General features: G+C 36.5%; 1 protein-coding gene across 12 annotated transcripts in view; it reads left to right on the top strand.

The window, feature by feature from the left end:
* The window catches only part of RUFY3 (RUN and FYVE domain containing 3), a 107054-nt gene extending 92293 nt beyond the window's left edge, over positions 1-14761 (top strand). For 3 of the 12 annotated variants that reach the window (XM_071216136.1, XM_058297417.2, XM_058297411.2), the window contains 6 exons: positions 4365-4484; positions 6116-6218; positions 7984-8048; positions 10316-10343; positions 11166-11234; positions 13314-14761. In XM_071216136.1, coding sequence (XP_071072237.1) covers positions 4365-4484; positions 6116-6218; positions 7984-8048; positions 10316-10343; positions 11166-11234; positions 13314-13457 — 529 coding nt within the window. In that variant the 3' untranslated portion in view covers positions 13458-14761. Of the gene's footprint in view, positions 1-4344; positions 4524-6115; positions 6219-7983; positions 8049-9295; positions 9495-10315; positions 10344-11165; positions 11235-12200 lie in introns of those variants that run through there. The other 9 variants (XM_058297402.2, XM_058297420.2, XR_011649205.1 and 6 more) reach the window with 8 other exon arrangements.
* The last annotated feature ends 1436 nt before the right edge of the window (positions 14762-16197 follow it).

Here is a 16197-nt window from a genome sequence, read left to right as displayed (position 1 = left end):
GTGTTTTCTAATGTCACTGAAGACATTTTTAAGAAATGTCAGTCTTTCATGACTGTTTTGAACAGCCAAACTCTCTTTTATTTAACCCCATTTAAGTATCTTGTCTTAGAGGAAGGATACTTAGGACAAGGATGAATTGTGAAGGGAACTTTAAATACGTGTTTATAATTCTTTAATTTTATTGTCCATCACTAAAGTCTTTGAATATTTTGGTGCCAAGCCATGTATGGGTACTGAGATATAGCTGTCCTCCAAGTGTCTATTCTGGATCTTTCTTCCCTTAATCTTAACCCTTTTCTCTGTTCTTTCCCATCTCCTTTTTTGCACTTTTTCCTGAACATTTTTATAGTTTCCACTGTCATTTCTGGCCCACAACTCTTAGATCAATGTGTCTCAACTCTAACCTCCATTTGGAGACCAGCCTTAAACTTTCAGCCTCTAACCAGCTATCTACCAACAGTACCTACAATTCAATGTACTCAAAACATATCCTCTTCCTATGCTACTCTGTTGTTTCTCTGTTTCTCTGAAACCACCATTTTCTTCCTGGTGACTCAGCTGTCAAGAGAAATGGCTGAGACTTCAAGATCAAGTGAGGCACAACATGCAAAGTCATTCAGTGTTACCAGCCTATATTGTCACCTTTAACACCCACTAAACACCCTTCTTGCACATCAGCAAAACGAAACTATTTACTGGTCCCTGGACATGTGTTTTCTTTTCTAAGCTTCTAAAACAAATGCCATAAAATGGATTGGCTTAAAAACAGGAATATTGGTTCACAGTTTCACAAACTAGAAGGTTTGCTTCCTCCCGGGGTCAGTATTTTCTAGCTGGCAGCAATCTTTGGAGTCTCTTAGGAACTCTTTTTCCATCACATGCAATGCACATGGCGATATCTTCTTTCTCTTTCCGGTTCTGTTGACTACCAGCTACTGGCTGCTCCCCATGGCTTTTCTTCCTATGTCCAATTTCCTTTGCTTATAAGGACTTCAGCCATTTTGGATTAATGCCCCCTACTCTCATTCAGTTTGGACACACCTTAACTGATAACATCTTCAAAGGTCCTGTTTACAAATGGGTTCACACCCACAGGACTTGGGGTTGGTACCTGAATATGCCTTCTGTGGGGCTGTGATTCAGTTCCCAACAGCATGCTCCCCATTTTCCCCATCCATTCCTTTCTAGTATTTCCACCAATTAGAAATGCCTTTCTTCTTCTGCGTACTTGCTCTTTAGATTTTTTTTCTTGTCAGGCTCAAATGCCTCCTCCTCAAAGCTTCCTCTGCTTCCTCTTCTGTCCTTGTTGGAAATCCATAGCCTTATATCAATACCCTTTATGCCTCTTCTCATTTTCTACCTTATTTCTAATTAGAGTGTAAGCTGCTTGAAGTTAGCCAGCTAGTTTTTTAAGTCCCCTTATTAGATCTGTCACAGTGCCTGGCACATTCATGGAAGGCATTCAGTTCAATGAATGAATGAATGACTTCTTTTATCCAGATGATCTTAACCAGGTCCTGAATATGTTAACTCAAAAGCTTATTGCAAACTAATAGATACACTTGAAATCTCTAGATTGACTAATGAATGAAAAGGTATCAGTCTACATAGGAAATAACGTTATCTAAGGAAATATGTACATAAGCAATTATGTTTATGATTTAATGCATTAATTTTAGTGTTCATAGATTGTGCATTTAAAGTGTTATATTGAATTATTTTTCAGTATTTTTGACTTGGCATTTAAAGCAAACAAAATAATGACATCTCTTGAGTATTGACTTGGTCTCTTGCTATTTTTGTCTTTCCTTTTTATCCATTTTCTCATATCCCTTTCATTCCATTTTCATTTTTATTTTATTAATTTAGTGAAAAGGATTTGGTGAAACAGGCAAAAACCTTAAATAGTGTAGCAAATAAACTGATCCCAAAACATCATTAGGCATTTTGCAGTTGGTCACCTCGCAAGTCTGATCTCACAACTTAATTGTAAAAGGAAGAAATCTGAATGTTGTTATGTTTAAGCTCTGATTCTGTATAAAACATCACCAAAAGTTGACTTGAAATTTGTTGAACTTTTAAAAAACTAGTTTGGCATATACGTTGGGTTTTTTTTTTTCCCTTCAATTTTTCTCCCCAGAATTAGAAAATTGGGGATAAGTTCCCTGATTAATTAATGCCAAATAAACTTTGTGAAATTACTTCTGAGTTCATCAATAAATAATCCAACATTTTTTTTAAACCTACAGAATTGAAGCCCTGTACATATATTATTGATGCCTTTACACCCAGTCCTTGACAATATCAGAGTCTAGGACAATTGTTCATACCTTTATCAGTGAGCTGTTTTACCATTGCACTAAACGAACTAGAGGTGAATCACATGTGGACTTGGACTCTTCTAAAGTAGTTCTGTATGTCTTAGATCATGACCCCTTTTCAGTTTTATTATACAGGTTTAATCCCCAAGCCAAGGATAAATACTTAGTTCTATTCTTAGTAACCAAGATTGCTTACAACTTTTTTGCTTAGTGACTTGTGGGAAAAAACAACATCTTTACATTTCTTTAAAGTACCTAGGTATAAAGTTAGTGATTAGGTAATTTAAAATAACGTAATATGAAAGCTTGGGTAAACCCTACTAATATTCATGTCACCTTCTACCTCTGCCTTTTTTCCTGCAATTCGACTTCCTATTTAATTAGGTCAGAGAGAACAATTTTAATAACTCTCTTCTGTTAAAGAAAAATATAGGCTATACATTTTTCGAATCTATTCTGCTTTTCTTATTGAAGTAAAGAAAACAAAGTGTAGATATGAGTGATCATTTCCTGCCTGTTATTCCTTGCCTGAAAATCTTTACTTAACAATTTCTGTTATTTTTTGTTCAGATATGAATTTGCTAAATGAAATTAATCATCTAATTATTAGAAAAAATACTTCAGAGTAGGAAGTAGATAAGTGATAAATTTGTATTCTTTATTATTATTTAGTTTAAAAATAAAGATTCCCAATAGATATCCACAAGCTATATTAGCAGGGCTTCTTTTTAAAGTGACCACAAATCTCACCTTTTTTAGTTGTAAATAATCTTATAAATACTTTGATTTTTTAAAAATGACTTTTATTTTAGAGGACAGGCTTTACATGGCCTTCATTCCTTCAGAAAGTTTCCACAAAATATTTTCTTTTTCACTCTTTTCTTATTCTGGTGGGTTTGCAGCATTTCAGCTGTGTAGGTAGCAACAAAAATAACCATTTTGCTTCCAGCTCATGAAATCTCTTACCATCTTCTTGGTAAAACCAGAATAAGAAAGTAAGATAGATTTGTGTGTGCTTTCATAGGTCCTTGTACAGACTTTTGAACCAAGGTCAAGTCAAAGGACATATGTTTAGGACAACTTTATGAAATATCCTGTGCTCTTGAACTTTAGTTCTTATAATTCTGCACCTACATAAATAAGCACCTACTTGTATTATTATCTTCATCATCCTTTTGTGATGAGTTGCTTTTTCTATGAGCATTTAGAAAGAGTACTCAAACACCAAAATAGAACTTTTCAAATACACAGCATGCTTCCAAATTCTATTACAGATAGCTCAGATATTTCACCTTCTAGATGATGCTTTTTTATAGGTGCAAAGTTATAGGTATATGTAAAAGAAAGCAACCATCAGAATCTTCCAGAGAATTTGGTCAGGAATCTTATGCAGGTCCAGTACTGAATTGTTTGTCCACTTAGTCACACACCACTTGCTAGGAAAGGAAAAGGAAAAGGAAAAGGAAAGAGATGGCCCAACTCTGACAAAGGTTTTTTTCTTTTATAATAACCCAGAGCCTGGGTAGGGATTGAAATATAATGTCCTCAGATTTAATTCAATTTGTGGTTTAGAGGAAGGACCAGAAAAAAATGTTCTAATTCACTTTTAAGAAGGTAGTTGCCCTTTTCCAAGTTCCAGTTATGTGTGTTAAACAGAAATGTAAAGTTCTAACCCTGTTAGGAAATAAAAATGAACAAAAAAGTGGACTTAAATTACTATGTGCTTGAAGTTGGCTTTGGATATGGATTTTCTAAAAAGTGATGTTTTATTGTTCATCATCTAATGGCTGTAAACTGTAGTAATAGAATAAAAAAAAAAGTGGAAAATCAGCTTTTCTTCTGCCTGGTTCACCTTCATCTCGTTTTTCTTTAGAATTTGTTTCTTCTTCATCTTTTTTTTCCCCTTCATAATTTCTTCTTTGTCCTATGAAGTTTTCTCACTGTTTCCATGCCTTAAGTTGTTTTATTTTATGTTGTGAACTTAGTCTTCCTCCCCACCATGGCTTTTGTTTTTTATCACAAGTTCATATGGCTCACATCCAGATTGCACCAGGCTGAGCGAGGCCGTCAGTCTGCTGAGTTGGACAACCGGCTCTTCAAACAGGACTTTGGAGATAAGATCAACAGTCTGCAGCTGGAAGTGGAGGAGCTCACCAGGCAGCGGTGAAGCGAGGGCAGCTCGAGCTGTCATGGTGGTTGTGGGTAATTCTAAGAGTAGACAGAAAGAGAAGGGGGTCTTGTGACTTCCAGCCATTTTGGCTTTCTCTTTGCAGTGTCCTTTCTCTGGAATTAGAATTCAGAAAGCTTCATGTACATAAGCATTCACAAAATCCAGTCAACATCGTTTGCAGTTGAAGAATTAGGAAATTTGAACCCAGGATCTCAGCTAAATAGGAATGTAGCCAATGTAACATTCATAATAATAGTTAATATTTACAGATCTCTTACTGTGTACCATACTTTATTAAGCACATTAAATTAATTCTCTCGTGCAATCTTCACATTAACCCTATTGGTAGATGATATTAATTACTACCACTTTCAGATGAAACCAAAGCATGGAGGGGCTAAATTTTTCCAAATTCCTACGTTAAGGAATAGGCAACACTATAATTTGAAAGCTGTCTCCTTGACTCTAAGCCCTTATCCATTCTTCCTTCTAATCTCTCAGATGGGACTCACTTCCATGCAGAAGCTTCTAACTTTAAACAAACAGAAGTTTGTTGTTGGATACAAAGCATATAAGGACACTAGTGGTTGAGGATGTAAAAGGGAATTAAAAGCATGACTGTGACGAGAGACCAGTTAATTAGCATGAAGTGGTTCTGTAGTATCAGTGCTCTCACACTGTATCTTACTAAAAATTTGTAAATACAGTTTTCAATTATAGTAAATTTTATTGTCATTCATCTGGCCTCAACTCTATTAAGAGGTAATATAAGATATAACCATTGACCATGAAGTGCTCAGAGATGTATTCACCAAATGCAATGAATGTCTCATGATGATGGAAGAGGTTGTTGTTATGGGGGAAGGAGTTGGGTGAGGGGGGTGGGGGGTATATGGGGACAAAAAAAAACAAGACAAAAAAAATAAGATATAAAATACCAATATTCAGACTGGCAACCTGCAGGCACAATGAGATCCTAAAATGCATTCTTTTTTTTTTTTTTTTTTTTTTTTAAAGATTTATTTATTTATTTAGTTTCCCCCCCTCCCCTGGTTGTCTGTTCTTGGTGTCTATTTGCTGCGTCTGCTTTTGTTTCTTTGTCCACTTCTGTTGTCGTCAGCGGCACAGGAAGTGTGGGCGGCGCCATTCCTGGGCAGGCTGCTCTTTCTTTTCACGCTGGGCGGCTTTCCTCACGGGCGCACTCCTTGCGCGTGGGGGCTCCCCCGCGCGGGGGACACCCCTGGGTGGCACGGCACTCCTTGCGCGCATCAGCACTGCGCATGGCCAGCTCCACACTGGTCAAGGAGGCCCGGGGTTTGAACCGCGGACCTCCCATATGGTAGACGGACGCCCTAACCACTGGGCCAAAGTCCGTTTCCCCTAAAATGCATTCTTAATCATCTAAGAAAGATTAAACATTTTTATGTATTTTAGTGTCAAGTTATTGGTTTCACTGTATTGTGTTTTAATATTTTAAAATTTGGTTGTCCATATATAACTGGTAACTTTTTGTTAATCAAGTATTAAAATTTAATTATATTGAACTTAAAATGGATGGCATTCTATAGAGAATATGAGTACAGATATTCAAATTTTCATCCTTTGCCTCTCCCACCTACCCTAGGCACCGGCTTGAGTTAGAACTAAAACAGGAAAGAGAAAGTAGGTTACAAAACAACAGAAGCAGCATCCCAGGAAAGGGCATGCAGAAGCCAGAACCCAAAATGGTAATATTTGTTAATCATTTGTTCATTTACTTAATTTTAATTTTTAGAGGCTACCTTGATGAGCCCCACAGTTTTCTTTCATTGAGCACATACATTTGCTGTGGCCTTGAGTTTGTAGTTAGCAGCCTGGAGATAGAGAGAATACATGAAAGCTTGATTGTGAGTCTTTCTACCTCTGGGAATTTCCATCTAATTTGATTTCATTTTAATAACCATGATTTTCATTGGCCCTACTATTCCTTTCAATTTGTTAATAAAATTATTTTGGTTTCTCAACAAAAATATGTGTTTCTCAGACTTCTACTGGCTAATATTTTTAGTAGTATGTCCTAGTAATTCTTCTTCCACCCTGAATTTCCTCTTAAGAGAGTTTTTTAAAATGTGGATTCACTTCTGTTCACCTTTATCAAAATCATGAGGATTTCCTTTTCCATATTCCCAAGGTGCTTCTCTTGAAAATAATTACAAAAAGAGGGAACTAGGCTTGGGAAAGAGAAAAGTAATATAAAATGTTTAAAAGAGCAGGAGTAGAGGTTTCTGCAGAGCAGTCTTGAGAGCTAGCTTTCTAGCACCTGGAGGTCAGGGATTTAAGATTGTGTAAGGTCATCTCAGAAAATAGGAATCAACCTCTTTAGGTAATAAAATCAGAAAAGTGTGAAATTCCCTTTTTTGTCAAAGATGAAACACTAAAAAAAAAAGCACCTCATGTGTGCACATATCTTATATAACAAAGCAGAACAAATTTATAAGCTTCTCATTAAGATTTATGGAAAATGAACTGCTAATTTGCTGGTGAGTAGAAAAGAATGGTAAATGGAAATTTATTGAGTATCTAATACTAATAATTGAAAGTATGTAAAGTACCATTTCTCTATGTAGCATGCCCTTTTTGTTGTTTTAGTTTAGTGAACCAAAAATCTACTTTTATAAGAACTTTCAGAAGTTCACTGAAAATCTTAAGCTAATGTATCCTGTTTTGCCAGTGAGTCTCTCAATCTCTAATTGTGTGGCAAACTGGAGGTTTCCAAGAGGGATAATACCCTCAAGGTTGGAGGGTAAATATTGTACTGACCTCCATTCCTTGATATTTGAGTGATCTAAGAACAAGTATTCTACTTTTGGAGGCAGGTAGGTAGGAGGCCAAGACAAGCACTTCAGAAAGAATTTATCCCTTAAGACTGCTCAGGCAGGACAGAAGAGCATTGGTTGACATGCAGTTTGGAACTTCACATGGGTCCTTTAGAGTAGAAAACTCCTTGAGTTGTATGGACTATAGACATTTTGTTGGCAGTGGGGAAATCTGCTTGATTCAATCGGACTGCACAGTCTGCTGGATATGTCTTCAGCCATGGTCATTTTTACCAGTTTTTTCAGAGCATAAGGAAAAAAAATTGTATTTCTCCTAAGAAGTAACTGCTATCTTGAGTCCACTTTATTCTAAGTAATTTTATTTGAATCTGAAGATTCAAAGAAAATATCTTCTCTGACATATGTTGCAGATCCTAAAACTCCTTGAAGTGGAGCAGGTATAGCTCAGTAGTTGAGTACACGCTTCACGTATATGAGATCCCAGGTTCAATCGCTGGTGCCTCCAAAAAAAATTGGAGCAGAGAAAAGGAAACACCCTTGAAAGGTGGATCTTCTCTCTAATAAAAAAAGCTACTTAGCTTTATACCCAAGCTAAGGCCATTAAGAAGAAAATGTCTGCAACATCATCATTTAGCCTTGTGAATAATTAATAAAATGAGCTGTTTTCTTTTGTCAGGTTGAGAAACAGAAAATTCAAGAGGAAAATGTTAAACTAAAAACACCCTTTGAAGAAATCTACAGGTGTTGTTAATCAAGTATTAACTAACCTATTAAGCTATTTTGGGGTGGTGGGGAAAAGGGAGCTTTTTTACATGATTAGCCTTCACTGAGACCTGGTGCTGACTTTTGTAATATTAGAGTGCCACAGAAAGATTTTTAAGGAGAAGTGACTAAATAATAAATCAAATCACATGTATTAATCCAACCCCATTGATCCCTCTCAGAAGAAAGACGTGTAATCATTCTGCCCACTGATTCTTCCTTGACTAATCCCCAAACTCAGATTATCGCTTAAAAGATTATTAATAATCTCTACTGGACTAGTATCCCAAGAGAATGAAGCACAAACCGTAGGGTTTTTTAGGATCTTAAATACATTTGAGTATGACTTGTTTCCACCTATATGCTAAGTGAAAAGCTACTGTGTTTCAAATAAGTGCTCCCATTTCCCTTATTTCCTGTCTCTCAAGGACCTCCATTTCACTTGATTTCCTTTTTTAACTCTTCATCTGATTGGCCCACTATGAAAAGTAAAGAGTATACTATCTGTTTTAAGGAAGCTGACCTTTGACAGTTAATTTAGCAAATAGAAATGTTACCAAATATTACTTAGTGCTGCTGCATTACAAAAAAAAAAAAAAAGGTTAGTGATGAGGGAAGATGTCATTGAGGGATTTTAAGAGAACTGTACAGTATATATTTTTGGCACTTATCCCTGTTCAGGCTTTCAGTGACTTAAAAATCAGGTAGTATGTCATCTGGAGGAAAAGTAGCTGCTGGAGAAGGGAAATCATGATTCAGCATATAGGCTGATTATGCAGGTACTTAAACACATCTTCCTCACCTCCAAGGCCAGAATGATTCCTTTTTTTTTTTTAATTTTGCTCCCTCAGGATGTCCTTTAATGTTACAGATCAAATGGGCACGTGGAAAGTTACTAGAAAGGCTGTAAAATTGACTTGGACTTCTAAGTGCCTTCCAGGGACAGGCCAAGATTAAGTCATTTACAAAAAATTAGAAGTGTTTGTTAAATGTCAGGTTCTGATTTAGACCCTGGAAATATAAGCCAATACCACCTTATTTTTGTATTGTGCTTTACAGCCTGGAAAATGTATTTCATATCTCCTTACAAATTTAATTCTTCTCACAAAAGTACAGTCATCTATCCCCACTTTACAGATGAGAAAACGGAAGAGCAGAGAGAGACTAGGTGACATGATAAATTTATCATGCCTTCTGATTTTAAGCTCTTCGTCTCTGCATTATAGAATAGATTCTTCAAAGGCCTATCCTGGGCACACCTTCCATCCTGAGGCATACATCTGAAAGCCCGGTTATCCAGTGGTGTTTCTCCGGTGTTCACACAGCCATTCAACTGAAGAGAAGAGAAACCATTTTATATCTGCGGTGCATTTTCCCCAGAACTGAGATTAATTAGTCTACTTCTCCTGTCATGTAGGCTGTATTCCAAGCAGGGAAAATTAGGGTAGCCTAGCTTAGTCTCATGAAGAAATATTTCAACCTGTATGGGTTCTTATGTGGTAATATCATTTATTTCCCTTTTCTTGATCAATTTGCTAAATTTACATTTGAAGAATATTTGGGTGAGGAGAATAACACATGATATATGATAATGGATAAATTTCCATAATACTAGATAGATTTTTAAAAAGCTATTAAAATGTATGGCATTTGGAGTGGATGTAGCTCAAGTGGTTGAGTGCCTGCTTCCCATGTACAAAGTACTGGGTTCAATCTCCAGTACCTCCTTAAAAAAATAATAAAATGTATGGCATTGGCAGTTGGAGTTTTACATGTTGAGAAACATTAAGTGTTATTTTCTTGGTTTTAAAAAAGGAAAGTAAAATATAACTCCAAATCTAATTTTAAATGGAATCATAACATAGGTCAAGGGTCAGATTATATATATATATATATATATATATATATATATATATATGGGGGGAGGTAGGCAAGGCAATAAATAGTTTATTAAGAAACAAGAAAAGAGATAAGTATGCAGTCTGAGACATGAATTGCTGGTGTGCTACCGGATGAGCCGTGCGCGTGGGCCCCCAGGTTTGGCCTCTAATATTTTTAATGCCAAAATTTACTTTCCGTGGAGGTCAAGGTTAATAATTATGTTGTTCCCGGAAACATAAAAGTAAAAGAACCTTGGTATAATTTATTTGTTTGTTTTGGGCTTTTTTTTTTTTTTTGACAAATTTGGATGATGTAAGTAGAAATACAGTGAGTTGCTGTTTACTATTTTTAATTCTCCATTGTAGGCTACAGTCTCATTCTCTGGATGAACAGGTAACTGAGCCTCCTATAATATCTTGTATAAATTATGAAGTTGGCTAGACTGTGCTTAGCCAGTAAACATGTAGTATGAGACACAGATGAATGCTTGTAAGTCTCTGTGTGTACCATCCTTGGAACAATGTCCTATATATATATATATAGTTCTCACAGGAGGTAGCCCAGCTTTGAGCAATTTGCTAAGTAACCAGCAGTTCTCATTTCTTAGCTCTGGTATACTCAGGACCTAAAAGAGCTCATTTTATCTCCTTTTTCCTTAGTTTCCCCACATATAAAGTTGAGAGGAAACAATACTTTTTGACAATTTAAAAATAAGTAAAGATAAATAACTCTGAAAGCCTTTACAAATAAAATATAACCCCATGAGAAAGATGATAAACACTACAAGACCTGAATCACCCCTATAATTTAGTAATTAAGATATAAAATGTTTTGTGTGATGTTTACCTTTAAAAAAAAATTTTTTTTAAAGCTGTAAAATGAAGCCTAGTGCTTTCCATTTTCCATGGTAGAGTGAGATGAGAGATGGAGCAGTTTTTCATTTATTTTTTAACTTTTCACTTTCTACTTAATGCTTGAGTTTTCTTTTTATAAATAAAATCACATCTTTATTTCAAAAATTGAAGAACTGGAAGGATAATGCTAGGATTATCAGAGTTGTATTAAGGTGGTAGAAATAGATGACATTTATTTCTTTAGTTTTCAGATAATATGTAGTGTGGTTATATTAATTTTGTAACTAAAAAAATGCATATTCTGAAAGTGTTGATGTTTCTGGGGCTAAGATGTAACTAATTGGCTAACTGTGTGATTTAGGATCAGCCACCAGACTCTGAAAAGATACAGGTGTGTCAGTTCTGCCACGAAGACAGCGACATAACCAAGGTAAGGACATTGAGAATTAACAGGCTCTTCATAGAGATGGCCATTATAGCACTAACCCTTTCCAAGGAATGATAGGGACTTGCCCATTATATTTCATGACTCCTTCTCACAGTGCAGAGTGGGCAGAAAAGCAAAGGAAGCAAGTGTGTACTGTGTGCCTATACTGTTCTTTTTCAGTCATAATAAGTCATATCAGAAAATCCCCATAAAAAATAAATATACTTATGAGTGCCTACTATGTGGCATGTGCTGTGGAAATAGTAATGAACAAAGTAGACCAAGTCTCTGTTCTTGTGAAGCCCTTATGTACTTTGTGTCCTCATTTTATAGACGAAGAAACTTGGGCTCAGAAATGTTAAGTACATTTCCAAAAATTACACAAGTAGTAAGTGGCAAAACCAGAATTCCAACCCAACTTTGGCTCCAAAGTCCATACTTGTAGATGTCGTCCTTCATAGAACAGATAAGATTGGTTTGGGGCAGGGGGATTCTTTTAATTATTTAGGGAAACAGTCTTTAAAAGGGAAGTGACCTCACCCCACTAGATCACTTGTTTTTGTCCTGGATCTTCAAGGGTCCCTGCCTGAACCCCTCCTGGTCTGTTATCCTAAAGTTGGCAGAGGAAAGGAGGCATCAGAAATCATAAATTCATTTGACAGCTAGAAATGTGTCTTGCTCATAGTAGTATCCCGCAGCATCTAGTCTGGTGCCTCGTACATAGTACTATTCTGAACAAATATGGTACTATGTCTATAGAAATAGTATGGGCAAGTGAGTGTAAGAAACAAGTCCTGGAAAGAGAAACGGGAAACTTGCCTAAATTCTGTATTACATCATACACGGCTCCATTTGTGATCATGCTGAATTTTAACAAGCAGAACTATAAGAAGACCTACTCTTAAATTAACAGTTAGAAAACAGATAAACTAACTTTATTGAATAAGAAGATGTTCCTTTCTGTTACAGAAATATGTTTGTCCAAATTAGAAGAAACTTCTCATCTAAGTCTGACTTCTCTCTTTGAAGCCATGCAAACTATCTTCAATATGTTAAAGGAAAATTCTTCCCGGGCTTCAAACAAAAGTGAACCCCTACTTCCACTGCACCCTCAGGAAGATGAATTGCTTGGGATGGAAGAAGCATTTCAAAGGGAAAATTATTCTTCAGAGCCTTTTTTAATAGGGTCCCTTGGAACTGTGTGTCCACTACCCTACCACAGTCTTGTCTGTGACCCTGCCACAGTGACCTACATGCTCTCTAGCTGTTGGCCACTAAAGATTCAAAACGTTTAATAGAGTTCAGTTTTCTTATAAATGGGATACTAGAAGCTGTGCTCGAAGCTGTGTATCCCGAAGGATGTGCTTATTGAGCATCACAGGAAAGCAGTAAGCACATCAGTGTATTAGGAATTATACTTTGAATTTATATTCAGTTATTTATTTATTTATTTATTTATTTAATTTGTATTGTATATACCAGGGCCAGGGTTTGAACCTGGGACCTCATATGTGAGAAGGCAGTACTTAATCACTGAGCCATATTAGCTCCCCTAATTTGCTTTTTTTTTCATTTGTTTGCTTATTTGTTTTGTTTTTAGGAGGCACCGGGAACTGAACCCAAGACCTCTCATGTAGGAAGCAGGCACTCAACTGCTTGGGCCACACATCAGCTCCCTTTCAGCAATTTTTAAATCCTAGGCTGTCCACCCAATCTGCTGCCAGTTCACTGCTTTATTTGGAGTAGGCATTGGTACTTTCAACCTAATTTTACAAGTAGCCCAACCTAAATGTAAATAGGGAGCAGAAGCATGAAATGTATTCCAAATATGAATAATTTTTTTAACTGTTCTTTTGAATTCTGTGACACTGGTTCTCGTCATTAAAAACTAAAACCTAAACTATAAGCTTCTTTGAAGACCAGTACAGTGTTTGGTCAGATACTATCTGGTACATAGCAAACATTCAGTCAATACTTGATTAAGCATTAAGCATTTACCATATATGCCCTTTTATATTCCATGCATCTTTCCCCCTTCCTTCTCTTCTCTTCCCCACCTAACCTCTTATTCTCCTTGTGTAGAATGTGTGTAAGAACTGCAGAGGAACCTTCTGTAATGCTTGCTCAGCAAATGAACTACCTCTTCCTTCAAGTATCAAGCCTGAGCGAGTCTGCAATCCCTGTCACCAGCATCTGATAAAGCAATATTCCACCAGCCCATCGTAAGACAAGAGGACAAGAGCTGGATCAAAACTTTTACCCAGGGCCAGTCTCTACCTGTTAGATGTCAGGATCCCCTATGAGCCCAGTCATTAGAAGCAACTAAACAGCTGATAGAGAGGAATTATTTAAATACATCAGGTCCAGGGAGGAAAGACAGTGGGTTGATGTGCCAGAAATTCTGCTAATTTTCCCTAATGACTGTATGAATAAAAGTTACTCAATTGAACCTTTCTCTTCTAAATCTTAAATACCCCACATTGAGGGATTGCTTTTATAGCATATCTTTGTAAAAACTATTAGTCATCTTGATGAATAATGATAATAGGAACAGGGTGGATATAATAGGAGAGAATGAGTGGTTCAAGCAGATAAGGCTGAAAAGGAAATAGTCATCTCCTTCTATTACATGTTCAGATTCATGGGGAAAGATAAACGTTAACAGACCAAAATAACAAATGTTCCATCTTTTCCCAGGTGCTGCTAGACAAACATTGTTTCCTCTTCACTCCCTTTACCTACCTCTTCATAAGTTATTTCTATCAAACTGTGAACCTAAGCTCAGGGAAAGAAAGAGAAATTAAAGGTAATATAAATTATGAATATACTTAAAACAATATTATATTATGTCAGGACCAGAAGACTTCTGGTATAGGCCTATAAATGATTTCATTATCAGAATGAGAAGGAACCTTTGCAGCTTTTCCCCATAACGATTTCAAGAGTAAATGGCTGCCATTCTCAGAATCTCCTACCACAAAACAAGCCAACTTTCTTCTCACGTAATAACTGAAACTGTAAGGGGTTTTAAAGTCAGAGTTTGGCTTCTTCAAAGAGGAAGTATGATGAAAGCAAAGCTAGGACAGGTGTAGAGTAAAACAAATTCAATTTATCCATGGCTGAGAACAAGGATCTCAGAAATAGTTATTAAATTGTTTCTTGTTATTAAAAATCCCTTATGTTCTGAGCCAAGGAATAGAGGTGCTGGTACACAGGTTTCTTGGAAATGGCAATATTCAGACATCTCTTAGTAAAAAAAAAAACCCTTTGAGGGAAAGAAAGAAATGGAATGCACTATTTTGATTGTTATATGTGTCCAGATTTTATTTCAGTTAAGAACTAAGAAGATACACTTCTGTGACAGATTTAGAATTATGGGGTGGAAACATTTTGGAATTTTGGTGCTTGATAAAGTCTGTCTACTGGAAAGATTTATAGCTGGGTAAGAATTGTAATACTAAAAGTCTGACCTATTATTGGTGAAGCTGAGGTTTAAGATTATTAGGGACAAATAAAATACAGTAATTCTAGCCTGGTTTGTTGATTCTTTATTTTTCTTTAAATATTTATTTTTTGTGTCTTATTCTTTTTTTTTTTTTTTGCCACTTACACATGCCTGCAATATTCTATGTGCCACAGATAAGTGGGGAACAAAAATGGACAAAATGAGAATTATCCTAAAGCAGCAAAATGTGTTTTATAGTTTTTAATTACATTGAAGAGGCAGTTCTATAACATGGAACTTAAGGAGGGATAGGTGATCACTTGAGATTTTATTTATAATTCCCATAAACTATTAAGCCTTTTTTTTTTTTAAAACAAAGCCTCAGAGATCTGTCGTTATTAGTGCAGCTGTCCACAGAAGCAAGGACCAAATCATGGATACCTTGGTTTAATGTTATGCCTATCTTCTTAAAAATTGTGCTTTCCAGATATAGAAATAAATACGTAGTATCTATGGGTTCATACACATAATACACTTCTGTCCACTGAGAGGGCCTAGAAGAAACGGCACCCCAGTAGAAATGGGCATACCCAAAGCCCAGATCTTGGATTCTACCATTACCCAAGAAAAGGAGCCAGGGCTTCTTGGGGCAAGGTTTAGGCATCTTGTGCCAAAAACTGCTCTGAAAACAAATGGATGGGGGCAAGTTCAAAGGGAAACAACAAAATAATGTAGTGTATAGGATTGTAGCCCAAAGTTTAAAATAAGTATCCATGAGTGCATATATTGGCATGATCACTTCCATACAGAATTCTAAATATGTATAAATAATAGTTACTGTCGTATCAGAAAGAATGAAACTTAATTACCCACTGTGGCCTATGATTAGTAACTTGCTTCTAAAGAGTGGAACATGGAAATTGGTGGGGGGAGGGGGGAGGGGGGAGGGGGGCGGGGGGCATAAGGGACTTTACATTAGAGAAAACTCACAAACATTATCTTGGCCAGGTGATCCAAGTTCACATCACCCATGATAGGGCAGGTTGATAGTATGTATGCTTATGTGAATGGCACTTCATCTTTGTGATCTTCCTCCCTGTATTAGTCAGCCAAAGGGGTGCTGATGTAAAATACCAGAAATTGGTTGGTTTTTATAAAGAGTATTTATTTGGGGTAGGAGCTTAGAGATACCAGGCCATAAAGCATAAGTTATTTCCCTCACCAAAGTCTATTTTCACATGTTGGAGCAAGATGGCTGCCAATGTCTGTGAGGGTTCAGGCTTCCTGGGCTCCTCTCTTCCCAGGGCTTGCTTCTTTCCAGGCTTAGAGTTCCTCTCTTCCCAGTAGCTCCAGCTTAAGCCTTCAGCATCAAACTCCAACATCAAAAACCCTTAACTCTCTCCTTTGCCATGCATTTTATCTGTGAGTCCCCACTAAACCCTACTAGTACACCCTACTAGTACAAGAGGTTTACGTAATTAATCAAGTAAACCTATGACTCCAATGTCATCTAATATGCCC

This window comes from Dasypus novemcinctus, chromosome 1 (assembly GCF_030445035.2).
Source record: "Dasypus novemcinctus isolate mDasNov1 chromosome 1, mDasNov1.1.hap2, whole genome shotgun sequence".
Classification (NCBI taxonomy): Eukaryota; Metazoa; Chordata; class Mammalia; order Cingulata; family Dasypodidae; genus Dasypus; species Dasypus novemcinctus.
The sequence above is the reverse complement of the archived record's forward strand: the minus strand, read 5'-3'. Positions and strand labels throughout refer to the sequence as shown.